The sequence below is a fragment of the Balaenoptera musculus genome, chromosome 17 (genome assembly GCF_009873245.2).
Source record: "Balaenoptera musculus isolate JJ_BM4_2016_0621 chromosome 17, mBalMus1.pri.v3, whole genome shotgun sequence".
Lineage (NCBI taxonomy): Eukaryota > Metazoa > Chordata > Mammalia > Artiodactyla > Balaenopteridae > Balaenoptera > Balaenoptera musculus.
In genome coordinates, this window is record NC_045801.1 from 41826364 (window position 1) to 41843207 (window position 16844).

At 37.7% G+C, this 16844-nt stretch overlaps 1 protein-coding gene across 16 annotated transcripts in view; it reads right to left on the minus strand.

The window, feature by feature from the left end:
• Positions 1 to 4144: 4144 nt before the first annotated feature.
• The window catches only part of ESRP1 (epithelial splicing regulatory protein 1), a 58807-nt gene continuing 46107 nt past the window's right edge, over positions 4145 to 16844 (minus strand). For 8 of the 16 annotated variants that reach the window (XR_005017019.1, XM_036830245.1, XM_036830253.1 and 5 more), the window contains 2 exons: positions 13447 to 13556; positions 4154 to 5680 (listed from right to left, as the gene is read on the minus strand). Coding sequence is in view for 12 of the 16 variants with exons in the window: in XM_036830245.1 (XP_036686140.1) it covers positions 13466 to 13556 (91 nt within the window). In the remaining 4 variants the exon portion in view is untranslated. Of the gene's footprint in view, positions 5681 to 13446; positions 13557 to 16844 lie in introns of those variants that run through there. The other 8 variants (XR_005017022.1, XR_005017020.1, XM_036830256.1 and 5 more) reach the window with 4 other exon arrangements.

The window sequence follows — 16844 nt, forward strand, 5'->3', positions numbered from 1 at the left end:
CAGTGTAAAAAGCATACTATTAATAACTAGATTAATACTAACATTTTAAACATTTTTAAACGGTGCTAAAGAAAAACAATTTTTGATTTTTAACATTTAAATTTGTAAACAACTCTAAAAGAAAACTGTATAAAGCACATTAGCTTTCACCTGCAGGAATGAACATACATTAATTCATTCAATAGATATTTATTGTATATATCCCAAGGGCTGGCTAGTCACTAAGGATACAGGGGGAAAGAAGACACATTTTACCTTGATGGAAGTTACAACATGGGGAGCAGATTATAGGGAGATCTTACAGAGTCTAGTGAGTCACGAAAGGCCTTCCTTAGAAAGTAAGATTTCTGCATAGCACTTAGTCAGTGAAGAGAGGAATAACAGGAAGAAAATGTGTTTCAGGCAGAGGAAACAAAAAGTGCATCACTCCTGCAAAGAACTGGAAAAAGTACAACAAAGTGTAGAGCGTGAGAGGAAGAGTGCCTTGAAAAAAGCTCAAGAGGTAGGCAAGAGTCAGCTCATGCAATAGCATGCAGTCGTACATTTGGGTATTTTTTCCTACAGCAAATGGAAACCTTTAATAAAAAGATTTTAAGGGCACATAATCACTTTGTTGTGTTCTTATCACACATGCACACAAAAAATAAAGAGGGTGGGAGGAAATTTTTGGAGGTAATAGATATTGGTGGCATTGATTATGGTGATGGTTTCACTAGTGTAGACTTACCTCCAAGGACTCACCAAGTTGTGTATGCTAAATAAGTACAGCTTTTTATATCTCAATAATACCTCAGTAAAGTGGTTTAAAAAACATGTAATCAGATCTGTGTTTTTAATTTAAAAGATTGTTCTTTTAAAAAAGCATACTGGCAATAGAGGAAAGCAGAATTTGATACAAAGAATCCAATACTGAGGCAAAGAACTGGTGAGAGTTACTGATGACTAGGATGGTGAGGAAAGGAAGTTAAGAATGGCTTTCTTACCTTTAATACCTGGTGGTATGGGGTGCTGGTTCCTGAAGTAAAGAGAACACAAGGACCAGCAGGTTTTTGGACACAGAAAGATATGTTCTTTTTTAACATGTTGAAATTGAAACGCCCAGGGACACCTCCAAATGGAAATATCTATTGCATTGTTGGGTTTAGAAGCCGGTAGCTCCAAAGAAGCGTGTGGAAGTAAATTAATGAGGTTGCCCAGAGAACAGATAGAGAAGGTGGCTGAGGAAGAAATCATGAGAAACACCATCAGGTAAGGAAGGATGAATCTCTCTCTCTCTCTCTCACACACACACACACACACACACACACACACACACACACACACACACACACACACACACAGGATGAGAACCGTCCAGAACCAGCTGAGAATTCCACATTGATTTTTTAAAAAAAATTGTTTCTAGTGTTTAACTCTACTATCATATTGGCTTTATATGCATTATAAAACACTGGCTCAAATTCGAGTCTGTAATAAGCAGCTTTGTTACCCATTTATCAACATTCACTTTTAGTACAGCAAAAATACATAGCTATTGAATAATTCAGCAGCTGAATTAATGGCATACTGGCAATAAAGTAAAAAGGCAGACCAAAGGAACACTATGAAGCCCTACTCTGTGACTCTGTAACGATGGACTGTATTTGTGCAATGCTAGGAAAAGAGCCAGAGCAGCTAAGAAGCAATTAGGAGAGCACTAATCACATCAACCTGTATCCAGATCTTTATAGTCTAGATCCTTTCCTGTACTTTCTGTGCAACTGTGACATGTGTTACTTAACCTACCCTTCATTTCCTGGTCTATAAAAATAATAATAGTGGTACCTACTGTAATAGGTTGTTGTGAAGATTCATTTAACCAATACAATGCTTTTTATTGTTGATCACACATATTCTTGGTGGTTTTTTTGGTTGTAGCTTATAGTATTCTCTGCCAAGGTAATGATTACCAGCTTGGGTTTTGGCCCGAAATATCCCTCCACCTTCCACATAAAGGAATTGAGGGGAAGTACACTGAAATAAGGACATTTGCCCTTTAACTTAGGTCTAAGCTAGGGGCAAGTCAGGCTGTTTGTTTCTGAACCTTTTATCCCTCAGGCTACACCTTGGGATCTTGGCCTTCAAGATCTCACATAACACAAAGGAGGCAGCAAAAATGTCAAAAAACAGTTTCTCCCTATGGCACCCACTCAGTGCTCTCACTCCTGAATTTCACCCTGGTGGCCTTCCAGTCCTCAAAGTTTACATCACCTCCTGTCTAGTCTGTGTCTCATATTAGCACATGGGCTAGGGAATGGAGTACTGAGCACAACTGTAGAGATTCAACCTGAAACAGAAGACATCCGGAAACTGAATTACTTCCACCAGTTCAGTCCTATTTATCCTTTTCCTCTTCTCAATAAGAGCACTTCCTACCGTGGCCCAGTTTTAAACCTGGAACTCCATTTTAATCATGACCCAAAGAATTTGCTTCAAAATAATACAGCAGTGGGGAAAGTGGAAAGGAATATGGATAATCTATATAATTACACATAATCCTATATATAACAGATTATACAATTGATTACATAATCTATAGGAATGATTGGCTTTGAGTTCATAATTGTTGAAGCTGGAAAGAGACATGGTGGTCATTATTCTATTTTTGTACATGTTAAAAAAATTTTTCCCCAAAGAGCTAGGGGAAGCAGAGAGAGGAAGAGAAGTTGTGAAATCAACTATAAACCAAAGAGGTGGACCTTTAAGATTTTTTAATATATTCAAGTCCGTTCTATTCTCACTCTCTTCCTTCCCCACCAGCTTTACTCAATTCCATACCCTCCTGACTGCCTGTGTTCCTTTTCTGCCATGAGGAGGGCAGCTACATGAGGTGCTATTTCAAGGAGGTAAATAGGAAATCCCCTTAGTCCACGCAACCTGTTTTTCTTGAAGGCAAGGAATAGCCTGGACAATGTTAAATGCCTGCCAGAGACATCAAAGCGCAAAGGAACGTGCAGCAGAACCTCAGCTTGCCCCGAGAGCTCTGTTGCCTCCTCGCAGATAACAGAGACCCAAAGCTGAAGCACAAAATTGAAAGAAATTGCTTCATTTTTATAAATGACATTGGCAAGGACTGAGACTGAAAAACTGTCCAGGTGAACTAAACTTAATTTGGTGAATGCTTAACAAGAACATGTATGTAGAAATGTACTAGACATTGAGGGAAATACAGGTACTTGCTGCCCTTGAGGTTATAGCCTAAATCTGGAATTGAACTCAATAGAGTATATACATCAAATAAGTGATACTGACAATATATGTAACTCTAAAGTGGTGTAAGTCACACAAGACTTAACCAGGGTCCTAAAGAAATTTGGCTTAGAGAGAATATTGGAGAACTCAGCCTTAGCTAAGAGAGTGATTGGAATAAAGGAGGAGCATGTGGGATTCAGAAACACTAAAGTTCTAGCTCTTATTATATGGCTTTTAAGAAATGGCTTGGACCTCCCTGGTGGCACAGTGGTTAAGAATCCGCCTGCCATTGCAGGGGACTCGGGTTCGAGCCCCGGTCTGGGAAGATCCCACATGCCGCGGAGCAACTAAGCCTGTGCACCACAACTACTGAGCCCGCGTGCTACAACTACTGAAGCCCACGTGCTACAACTACTGAAGCCCGGGCGACTAGATCCCATGCTCCGCAACGAGAAGCCACTGCAATAAGAAGCCTGCGCACCAAAACGAAGAGCAGCCCCCGCTCGCTGCAACTAGAGAAAGCCCGGGCGCAGCAACGAAGACCCAACGCAGCCAAAAATTAATTAATTAATTAATTTAAAAAAAATCCTTAAAAAAAAAAAGGCTTATGTGGCTTGAATAGGTTTTCAAATTGTCAAGCAAATAAAGCTCTAGTAATAAGATGCAAGGACCACATATTAGTATCTATCTATCACTACCATAACTTAAGAATTTCAAAATCAAAGTCTCAGTGATTTATGTTCTAAGGATGGTTGTTTGATCTGTATCTGAAGTGCATTAATCATTGATAGCTTTTACAAATACTTATAGTAACTTAGGTAAATATCCTACCACCTCAGGAAAAAAAGGCTTTACCCACCACACCCTTCCACCATTACCCTTAAGTCTTCTAATAACAAAACAGAATGCAAACATGGAGATTAAACAGGCAAGTTTTATTATCAAATGTAACAATTCTACAAAAACTCAGTAGTATTGTAGTATTACTGCCTATCTTAAAGTCTTTCAGAGCTTTGGGCAGACAGCATCTTAAGGTAGCCAAGTATAAAGAACTATTTTTCTGATCTTAAGTGCCAGTTATCACCAATTTTCACACAAAATGGTTTTTCTTTTTTCTTTTTATTTCTCCTACTGCAGTTAAAGGGCCATTGCTGGTCAGTGAAGAGGGAATGTTTGGCTCTCCATTCAAGGTGTTAAAGTAATGCAAAGTAAATAAAAATAGCAGCCACATAAATCTGCATGGCATTGCATCCAAGCTAAGGACAATATGAGTAAATTAAAGAAACATGTGCACTCAGTTAATCAAATCCTGTTTCCTCTTTGGAGTTACACAAGGCAGCAGTACTATCTAGCTAGTGTCTAATATTGCACTTTTGGAGCATAAACACAGCTAAACACATAGTGCTAAACACTGACAGCGTTAGTACCTGTTCTCACCACATCAGTGTTTACCTCTCAGTCTAGCATGCTGACTATAACCCTATGCTTTTAAAAGTTTTAATTATTTGACAGTTAAGGCATTAGAGAAAAAGTTTTAAGGCTATCTTAATATATACAAGCATTCACTTTAGTTAGTATATTGCTTTCTAGAATACACTGTTCAAATATCTCATTTTTGTGATATTAAAAACTATGGAATTCCTTATTAAAGTCCAAACCATCAATAATGGGAATGGTACAATATAAAATAATACATATGAAGCCATAATATTCAATTACAATTCAAACTAGAAATTACTAACTACACGTAGCTGCTTCATTTTTGGTTTTACATTTTGGCCCCTAGTTCATTCTTATTTACAACTGATACCTACTGAGAAAAAAATCCAACATTTTAACTATGTATGTTTTGTGGTGGGTGTGCCATTTCTTCTCACTTCTTCCAAGGTGTTTTAAAAATAGTTTTGGTGGCTTTTGACTGTAAGACACTGTGATGGCCAAGAGACTGGGAAAATATTAGTTTTATTTCTTTTTGTAAGTTTGTGACTTAAGTATTCCAGGACCTTATTCTTGAGTTACTTGGGAAGAGCACGTGATTATGCAGGAGATGGGGAGAAAAGAGTTGGAACACACAAAAATGAAGCTTCCATAACAGAGTTCCTGATGGAGATAGTAGACACTAGTGGAGTGGTTTTTTTTTCCCCCAAGACTTAAAACTTAGGAAACACCTATGATGCCACGTTAGCTGGTAGTAATGGAGACACCCGATTTCAAATTCGCATTTTAAATGCCTATTTGCAATCAGCAAGGAGCCAAGCATGCTGCTTGCAATAAGAATTTGGCTTCACTGGCTCAAATTTTTCACTCCACCAAAAGATAGGGCACAGGCCCACTGTCCAATCATGTTTGCTGAAAATACTGCAGCCTGAGTGTAGACAAACTTCTCCTGAAGTTGCTAGAAGTTGTCTTATGTCTGAAGGTTTCAGGATCACCATACATCTTTCAAACACTGAAAAAAATGAACAAAAGGAAAAATTATAGTCTCTAAATTTTACAATTCTTAGTAGCCATAAAAAAAGAGATTCTGAATTCTAAACGGTCTGAAAAAGCCTTTAGGTAGTCCAAATTTTTATTTTACACAGACGTAATTGGGATTTACACAGCAGATTCTCAGGGAATACAGTGCTGACAAGTGAAGTTTATGTGATAATTGGCATTTCCACAATACCCTACCCTTTGTATTATCATGCATGGGATAATGTGTGTGTTTTCACCTCCCCACTTAACTCTTTTGTGAAGAGACTATTCTCCTCATTCCTTATTCTGGGTCCCCGAGTTATCAGAACATTTTACTGATACTAGAGGTTTAATACCATTTTAAAAATAAATTAAACCATTAAGACAAAAATTTTAAATTAAATTCTAGTATAAGAAATTAAAAAAATTTTCAAACAAGAATATTTGTATCAGTAAGAAGCACTGAAAGGGGACTTCCCTGGCAGTCCAGTTGTTAGGATTCCTCGCTTCCAATGCAAGGGGCGCAAGTTCGATCCCTGGTCTGGGCACTAAGTTCCCACATGCCGTGTGGGGCGGCCAGAAAAAAAAGAAGCACTGAGGAATGACACTGACACTGTAGCAATCATGAGCTCTACATGTCAGTGACTAATCGATAAAAGCCACCTTTATGTGGATTATTTCATCCTTACAACCACCCTATTATATTACCATGTTATCCCCACTTTACAGATGGGGAAACTGAGGCACAGAGCAATTAAGCCAATAATTGGAAGATCTAGAATTTGAATGTAAATTGGTTCCACTGTGCTACTTTACTTATACACCACACGAAATCTTTAAAATGAAAACTGTAACTAGGCATGTGTATACTCTGACATGTAAATGAGAAACAGAAATGAAGATAGAAATAAAGATAGCTGTTCAGAGTTCAGCCTTATTCATATGGCCAGTTTGTAACTGTGGTTAAGACTAGATTTGCTTTTAGAACAGATTCCAAAATTGGTACAGATTTAGATTCAGGTACTTTAAGAACAGAGAAACATTTATTTGTTAGAATTCGTTTTTAAAATGTGGTTTACAAAGTGACCATAGTTAACATTTAGCTTTAAACATTATGCATTGAAACCTCCTCCCCGGTACAGACAAGAAAATCTCTATCAGTGACCCAACAACATTATTGCCCAATAACTATTTTGTCCTCCTTTTGGCAAAAGCAACAGATTTTCCTTAAATGACTGCCCGTCACCCAATCTCAAGGCCATAAAGAGGCAACTTTACTGCTGAGCCCAACAAGTGACCCAGATATAGCCAATAAGAGCCCTGCATGTCCTTGGCCACAGTGGTTTCAGAGATGGACTTAAAGTGGGGCCAGTGACACTGAATTCCTGGCTTCCTCTGGACTTGCAATGGAAGGGTGGGAAGGCAGGAGTTGCTGAGGGTACATCATGGAGAGAGTTTGGCTGAGAGTGAGCCCTTGGATCCAGCCAAGTCAGTCAACTCTGGACCTGTCTGTTATCAGAGTCAATGAATTCCACCTTCCTCATTCTCAGCCCATACTATTAGTATTCTAGTAGGAAACCATTGTAGATGCTGAAAATTATACCTTCATATTTTGTCAAAATGTGGAAGAGTTCAGAAGAAATTAAAAGACCTGCCTTTTAATCCAAGTGGTATCCAATGGAATTTTAGCATTTAGCAATGAGCACATTCCTAGCTGCCAGCAAAAAATAGAAAATCTCAGACAAATAAGGAGAAAATGTTTCCTATTCCCCTTTAGCTGCAGAAAAGCAAACACTATTATGCAAAGACAATTTTGAAGCTACAACTGCAAGTATCCACATATCAGTCTTTCCTTTCTAGTAAGGTCTGTGTTAAAACATACAATGTTGTATTTTGCACTAAACTGTCATTAAAAGTACTATGTACAAAGAATTCTTTTAAGATATCTGGATTTCACCAACTGTTGTTATGCCCTATGGAATGAACCTAAACCCCTTAAAAAAAAAGCTTGCAATTCTGATTAGTTGTAATATTTTATTTCCTCCCAGTAATTCTGACACCTCTTTTCTGAAAAGTATAATTCATAGGTGAGATTTTTTTGTTAGGACAGAAGAACAGTTTCTTCTTCCTTATATTAAAGATAAAATAAAACCCATAACTCAAGATTCTTTCATCAAAGAAAGCCTGTTGGTCATTTAAATCAATAGAATCAGCATTTATCTGTTGTTCTTGCCCATTTTTATAATACTAGTTGGAGGAGGAAGACAGAAGTTTTGTCTAATTTTGAAAGCTGCTTTTTTTATCCAAAAGATACCTTGAGGGACTTCTCTGGTGGTCCAGGGGCTAAGACTCCATGCTCCCAATGCAGAGAGACCAGGTTCAATCCCTGATTAGGGAACTAGATCCCACATGCCGCAACTAAGAGTTTGCATGTCGCAACTAAAGATCCCACATGCCGCAACGAAGACCCTGGGTGCCCAAGACCCAGGTGCAGAAAAATAAATAAATAATAAATAAATAAATAAATAAATATTTAAAAAACAAAACAAAACCGAAATCTCTAAAATCAAGCAAACAAAAACAAACAAAAGATACCTTGAATTTTTTGGCCAAAAACTAAAATATTGATCCAAAAAATAAAATAAAAAGATTTTTCAATCCACAAAGTAATCTAAACTATACACTTAAGAGACCAAGTATAAAAAACACTCTTCAGGGGCTTCCCTGGTGGCGCAGTGGTTGAGAATCTGCCTGCCAATGCAGGGCACACGGGTTCGAGCCCTGGTCTGGGAAGATCCCACATGCCACGGAGCGACTAGGCCCGTGAGCCACAACTACTGAGCCTGCGCGTCTGGAGCCTGTGCTCCGCAACAAGAGAGACCGCGATAACAAGAGGCCCGCGCACCGCGATGAAGAGTGGCCCCCACTTGCCGCAACTAGAGAAAGCCCTCGCACAGAAACGAAGAGCCAACGCAGCCATAAATAAATAAATAAATAAACCCAAAAGTTAAAAAAAAAAAAAAAAAAAAAAAGTTGTGCCATAAAACAAAAAACAAAAAACAAAAAAACACTCTTCAAATGAGTTACATGGAGATTTTTTGTTTTGTTTTGTTTTTTGCATAAAATTTAGCTGTTGTGAGAACACCAGGCTTAATATATTGCAAGAATCTCCAAAAATACCTAGTATACAGACAAAAGTTTTCACAAAAAAAGCAAAGAAAACTATAAACACTTTATCTTGACTTCCCAGCTTTCAGAACTGTGAGAAATCGAATTGCGCTAGGACAGCCTGAATGGATGAAGCCATTTACCAAATGATGAAATTAATACCACCAGGGAGGTCATGTGGGTAATAGCACAACAGATATTACGTATCACGAGATCTCATGAGAGGGGCTCTTCACCTCTGTGTATTCTTTCCTAACACCCACTACCCCAGCCTAATCACAAGAAAAACATTAAACAAACTCAAACTAAAGGACAGCCCATAAGACTTCAAAAGCAGCATTAATTCGGAACTGTCAAGGTCTAGAAAATAAGCAAAGACTGAGAAACTAACACAGAGCAGAGGACGCTAAGGAGACAGGCCAACTAAATGTGAAATCCTAGACTGGATCCTGGAATAGAAAAAGGACATTAATGGAAATACTGGTGAAATCTGAATAACGTCTGAAATGTAGATAGTAGTCAAAAACATTGCCCGTGTAATGATTATTGTGATCATAGCAACAAAATAGTTATTTGTATACGTAAAGAACTTTATAGTTTGTATAACGTTATACTCATTAATCCACCTAATTCTCACCCCCCAAAAATGTTACATATGTAGAAGAGATTTTTTTCCCAATTTTTAGAGAAGGGAAATGTCACCTCTAAAGAATTATCATCTCCGTATGTATGCAAAATATAGTTGTAAATATAGTTAAGAAGCACTTGTTGACAGATTTAAATTTATGAGCTGACCCTGCCCCTTTGAGATCCTAGGAGTATGAGACTTGGAACTCACAGTGAAAGTGGGGGGTACCAGAACCCTGGCCGTCTGAGGAGGCATTCTTTCCAGCCAGCCATCACAATCTCCTTCTCTGGAGGGAAACTTGGGCATCTTTAATAGACTGTGAGCTGTCCTTGGGGGTCTTTTATGATAAAAAAAAGAGGCATATCTACAGTAATTCTTGGGGCAGTCAACAAATATTGGCTGGTGTGAGAGGACAAGGCTACATGAGAAGACAGATAGTGTGACGTTTTTATTTTATTTATTTATTTATTTATTTATTTATTTATTTATTTTTGGCTGTGTTGGGTCTTTGTTGCTGCGCGCGGGCTTTCTCTAGTTGTGGTGAGCGGGGGCTACTCTTCGTTGCGGTGTGCGGGCTTCTCATTGCGGTGGCTTCTCTTGTTGCAGAGCACGGGCTCTAGGTGCACGGGCTTCAGTAGTTGTGGTGCACAGGCTCCGCGGCATGTGGGATCTTCCCGGACCAGGGCTCAAACCCGTGTCCCCTGCATTGGCAGGTGGATTCTTAACCACTGCGCCACCAGGGAAGCCCCAGTGTGACTTTTTACCAGACCTCACCATGGGCTTTGGCTACCCTTATCTGATTCTATAACCAGCAGTGACACTGTTCTTTCAATAAATGTTTAGAGCACTGTATTAGTTTCCTGTGGCTGCTATAACAAATTACCACAGTTTGGTTGCTTAAAACAGCATAAATTTATTCTTACAATTCTGGAGGCCAGACGTCAGAAATCAAGGTGTCAGCCAGGTTGCACACCCTCCAGAGGCTGTAGGAAATAATCTACTCTTGGCTTCTTCCAGCTTCTGGTGGCTGCAGGTGTTCCTTGGCTTGTGTCCACATCATTCCAATCTCTTTCTCTGTAGTTACACTTCCACCTCCTCTCTTATATGTGTCTACCTGATCTCTTTCTGCCTCTTTCTTGCAATTGCACTTAGGGCCCACACAGGTAATCCAAAATAAACTCCTCCTCTCAAGATCCTTAATTTATATCTTTTGCCATGTAAGGCAAAAGTCACAGGTTCCAGGGATTAGGATGTAGACATATATTTTCGGTCACTGTTCAGTTCAATGCAAGCACTTACTCTGCTGTGCTCTTATTTGCCCAAAGGAAAAGAGCACCAAGACTGAAGCTAGAAGTTATCGGTCTTTTTATCAGCTTGGTCACTAGCTGTATGACTCTGTGAAAGTTGTCTAATCTCTCTGGATTTCATCTCAGCTGTCAAATGGGGTCAGGGTACCTGTCCTGATACCTCACAGGGCTGTGGTAAAACTCAAAGGAGACTGCAGATATAAAAGTGCTCTCAGAGTGTAAGCCACTCTATTGGTGTCAAAGATGACTGGTGACGATGAATTTGATATTCATATGGATGAGGAGAAAAAATATATAAATATACAGTCACAATATAAGGTTAAGGGGAAAAAAACAGGTCTAAAGTTCCTTGAGGGCATACAAAAAAAGGAGCTGAAAGGAACTATTCACTGTGGTTATTTCTGGATGGTGGGATTATTAGTGATTTCCTTGTACCTGTCTATATGTTCCAAATTCTTTATAATAAGCACACAATACGTTTATGATCCTTACTTCCCAGGGTTGTTAACTAAATGAGATAACTTATGTTCAGTATTTCACATAGTACTCGATGTGAATTTTTAAAAATCCTCAATATAAAGGCAGATTAATCTGATGTTATAAGAAAATGCAAAAGTCTGGATTTTAACAAAGCAGCTGATATGTTATCCTATCATGATCCCAAATATACAATACATAAGATAGAAACAGAGGTATTGAGTAATGGTCATAGTCAATTTAGGACATTTCTAATGTAATTTCAAAAGGTTCCACTTCTAGTCAGATTTTTTTGTTCGTTTGCTTTGTTTTGGCTACACTGCACGGCATGCAGGATCTTAGTTCCCTGACCAGGGATCAAACCCAGGTCCCGGCAGTGAAAGCGCTGAGCTCTAACCACTGGAATGCCAGGGAATTCCCCAATTCTAGTCATTTCTTATTCAAAATACTCATTTTACAATATGGACAATATGCTTGTCAAGTTCACAGACAGCATCAAGGGGTTGAATAAAGAACATTTGAAAAGACAAAGTATGAACCAAAAATAACACCAGCAGGTTAGAATAATGTGCTCTCATCACTGTGAACTAGACTAGAAAATACCCCATTCATACTACCTCGTATCTGGGCATGCTCTTTGATAGTACCAAGATATCTTGAAACCTCACTGAAAATGGCAGAGAATCAACACTTCCAACCCAGGATGGGGGTCTTTACAACTTCAGAATGAGAGGCTAAGTCTATAACTGTCATTTCTCAAAGATGACATTGCACTGGCAACCTCTTTTCTAATTCAGAATCCATGTGGTTGAAGCCCACATGGTCCTTGGCCATGAAAATGGTTACAAAATTTGAAAATGACACGCCAGCAAACCAACTTCAGCAAACCCAATAATAAAAAATGAAGAAATAAGCCACACCAATTCCGGACCATGTCCTTATAACTCTATCTCTTTTGAGGAGACTCATAGGCAATGTCAGTATCCTTTAAGGGAAGTTTATAGATTAATGGGGGGCGGGGGGTGGGGAGAACTATCAGGATCCCTTTCTTCTAGATTTAGTTTAAAAGAGAAAAAAGACATGCAACAAAAACCTCACAATCATTTTGGAATGGAGCATATTTAAAAGTATACCCAGATGAAGCTTAAAACCATTATGCTAAGTGAAATAAGCCAGTCATGAAAGGACAAATATTGTGTTATACCATTTATAAGGTACCTAGAATAGCCAAATGCATAGAAACAGAAAAGAGAATAACGGTTCCCAGGGTGCTGGGGAAAGAGGGAAAGGAGATTGTTTAATGTATTTAGAGTTTCAGTACAAGAAGGTGAAAAAGTTGATGGTGGTAATGTTTGCATAACAATGTGAATGTACTTAATGCCACTGAACCATACACTTAAAAATGATTAAAATGGCATTATGTATTATTTTACCACAACATTTAAAAAAAAAAGAAACTAGGACAAAAAAGTGTAACCAACTCGATAGAATTATCATATGACTCAGTGATTCTACTCCTAGATATATACCCAAAATAATTTAAAATACTCAAATATTAGTGCATAATTGTTCATATCAGCACTATTTACAATATCCAGAAGGTAGAAATAGCCCATATGCCCATCAACAGATAAATGAAAGAAACAAAATGTGGTATAGCCATACAATGGAATATTATTCGGTCACAAAAAGGAATGAAGTACTGATACACACTACAATGTGGATAAACATCAAAAACGTGAAATGAAGCAGATTGGTTGCCTGGGTCTATAGGGAGGGGAAATTGGGAGCTACTGCTTAATGGGTATAGGATTTTCTTTCAGAGTTGATAAAAATCACTTAATTGTATACTTTAAAATGATTTATTTTATGTTATGTGGTTTTTACCTCAATTAAAAAAAAAAACAAAAGAAAGAAAGAAAGCATACCCAACCTGTATTCCACATGATATGAATAAATTTCCAAATGGAAAAGTATTTCCATATATGTTGCTTAGATACTATCTACTTAGATGACAACCTTAATTCCAGTCTCCATTCCTTCTAGGATTTCTGACATTCTTACCTCACATAAAGGGAAGATGGCATCTGCCACCTGACTTCTAAAAAACACTTTGAGATTTCTGACCTCTATTTGTTTGGCCCTTTATAATTTAACTTTCACATCATAGAGCCTTACCTTCTTTTCTGAGGATGGTCTAACTGCTGGGGCCCTTAAATACAAACCCATTCTTTGGATAGAGTCCTGGCCTGGTCATTTGTGTGTACAAGTCCATCCTCGGTTGCATACTAAAATGCAAGTTAAAACAAACAGGATCAAAAGATGGACAAACTGTCACTATGGATGGTTAGTATTTCAACTGAATAGATCTACCAACTGAATTATAGGACATTTAGACCATAGGAAACAAGTTAACGCTGATACAAGCCATATATGTAACTGCTAATCCCAAGTCATCAATTCTTACTTAACACGTCTAAATACCATAAAAATCCCTACTAGGAGGGAAGTTAGATTGAGCACGTGGATAGAAAAAGAACATCGTACTGCAACGCCACCAAACACTTCAGATCTTGATAATAGTACAGTTTCCATCACACCACAAGTGTGACTAGATATCAAATATTTGAGCACCAACTATTTTCAAGGTATTCTACAATAAGCCCAAATTCTCTATGTAACTTGGTGAACTTTAAATAGTATGAGATATATTTGTAATATCAACCTAATTCTCTCAGCAGTGCAGCAAGTAAAAAGCAGTGAGAGGCCCAAGGAGATAATGAATAAAGTCAGTACTTCGAGGAGAAACAAAAACTAGCACTACTGAAAATGCAAAGCCGTTGACAGTAAAGGTTAATGCAAAGAGCAAATGAAAAAGTTAAAGGACTTATATAAGGATACCTAACAGCCCATTTCAGAATAAGAGGCCCATCAACTAAAATATAGACACAGATTTACTTCCATGACCAGAATGACATCCTCATCACCAAATATTTTTATAGTAGTCTTTTTGCCTTCGTAAATTCAATCCTCATTCTATTACTCTCATTTATCAAAATGGGCCTAACTCGGGTACTTTTACTTTACAAGAATGCAGATTTGATAGCAGAACCCATGTCCTGTATCTTGCTTTAGCATCAGAATTCTTCCCTTTTTGTAAATCCTTGCCCTTTCCAACTTTACAGCCCCCTCAACCCCAAATGAAGTATGGAAAAATTAAGTTGGAGTAGTTTTATAGAAAGAATTTTGCTGAGGATAGAGGAAACATACATCCAAAAATTAAAAATAACATTTATAAAGATGACATATGCCATTTTATATATAAAATATATATATATATATTTTAAAAGACAGAAACAGAAACCATTAAGAGATTTCATTCATTCAACCAATTATTACCAAGGATTTGCTTAATTACATAAGTAAATTACATAATTATGTAGGATGAATCATAAATAACCAAAAATCAAATGAAAACCTCCCATGAAATCAGCAACAGCAATAAAATCACCATAGGTAAAGATAGACACAGATTACATTTGAGAACAATTTTTTTTAAAAGCCATCCATTGGTTTTTGTCTTGTGACAAAGCCATATCTAAAAGAATCTAGACTCTCATGGTTAGCGGCTATTACTAAAATAACTGAGAACAGGCGAAAATAAATAAGAAGGCAAGGAAGGACCCTTAAAGGCAGTAGAAAATATAAGCTTTTATGTAAGAGTGACATGAAATTAGGTTATATACAAAAGATTTTGAAAGTATGCATTGTAACTACCTTAAAGCTCAAACTACTGAAGAATAATATGATATACTGAATTAGATAATTCAGGTTCCTATGTAATCCTACTTTATTGATCCACTTCATAAATTCCAAGCACTTCAGAAATGAAGGCAAATGCCTTGAGACAAAATAATTTCACAGAATCTTTGTGCTTCTGATTATACTAGGTCTGCTCCAACCTTGAATGATTCCCTAGAAGCTACTAGAAGATGAAATAACTTCAGGGACTTCCCTGCCCATCTGGTGGTTAAGACTTCCAATGCAGGGTGTATGGGTTCGATCCCTGGTCGGGGAGCTAAGATCCCACATGGCTCACAGACGAAAAACCAAAACATAAAACAGAAGCAATATTGTAACAAATTCAATAAAGACTTTAAAAATGGTCCACATCAAAAAAATCTTTTAAAGAAGTAAATAAAATTTTTAAATAAAATAAAATAACTTCAGTCTGTAGCAGTTTATCTTAATTTTGAAGCATGTCAATCTTTTAGCCATAAATCTAGAAATAGCTGCTATTACGTGTCTGTGGTATAATAAATACCCACAAAAGCCAGCCATGGCACTCTTCATAGTAAGAGCAATTTTGCTTACTCTCATAACCAATATATGTGTATGACCACTTAATTCTGTTCAGTGTGAAGGTAATAAAAGTTAATTAGTCAAAACAAAAGAAATTAATTCAATTGACTACTAAAACCTGAAACTTTGCTTATACTTTCTAGAACTGGAAAACCATGGGAGAAAATACAAAACTCAAATGTATTCTCCATGAGATTAAATAATCTTTACAATAGCCTTCAGTAAAATTCTCTACTCTTTTCATAATCTAGCGAATCAGATACAAAGTTCGGAAAGTAACATTTTTACTCCTGCAGGGGTTTCCAACAGGCAGCATAATTGTTTAGGGAAGAAGTAAAGTATCTACTGATCTCTGAAAAATAGCTTACTTCTGGAAAGAATGTGCTAAGCCAAGCAGTAACAAAAGATAACTTTTGTCCACCTTCATTCAGTCTTTCACTATCACACAGATTTTCTTCATTTGTCCAAAAATATCCCATGATGGTAACTTGGTAGGTTCGGGGCATCCCCACTGACATCATTTTAGCTGAGGTCCACAATCCTCCATGATTCATGGATACCAAGAGCTTGTAAACCTGTTCTAAGAGTGAAACGGCACCTGCAGGCACAGCCCTTATCATGCTGTACTGTAAATGCTCAAGGGCTATTTTAGGATTTGATGATTATGCCTACAAGTGCTTCTCAACTCTGAAGACTCAAGCACGGCTCAGCCCCAGGAGGAAAGACCATTTTGGCTTTTAGTGCAATTAAAAGGCTGCAAGACACTGATTTTCAGACGTTGCAGGAAAGGAAGGAGTTCGGGTTCTAACCATGTGATTTAAGGAAGGAAAGGTGTCCGCTCAGGTGAGATGACAATGAGAAGATTTTGCTTGCTGTGAAGGAGCTCTTACCAAGCTGTTCTTAAGTCAAAGAACAATTGATGGACACAGGCAGTCGTAGAAAAACTGACAAGAGTAAATATCAGTTTCACAAGAATTAACAGATCATAAAAGACTCACTGAATATCTTACAGCTCATTTTAAGGAGTTACCATCTAAAGATTCACTGAGTCACCCTTATTTTTCCAGATTAGACAGAGAGGCCTTGGACTACTTTTTAAATACTCCAACTCCACGTTTGAGGAAAATTCCTTCTTAGCCAATCTTACTATAGATGGAAACACCCACATCACTGTGTGCCCTAAAGAGCTTTCTCAAAGCAGCCCAATTGGGAAA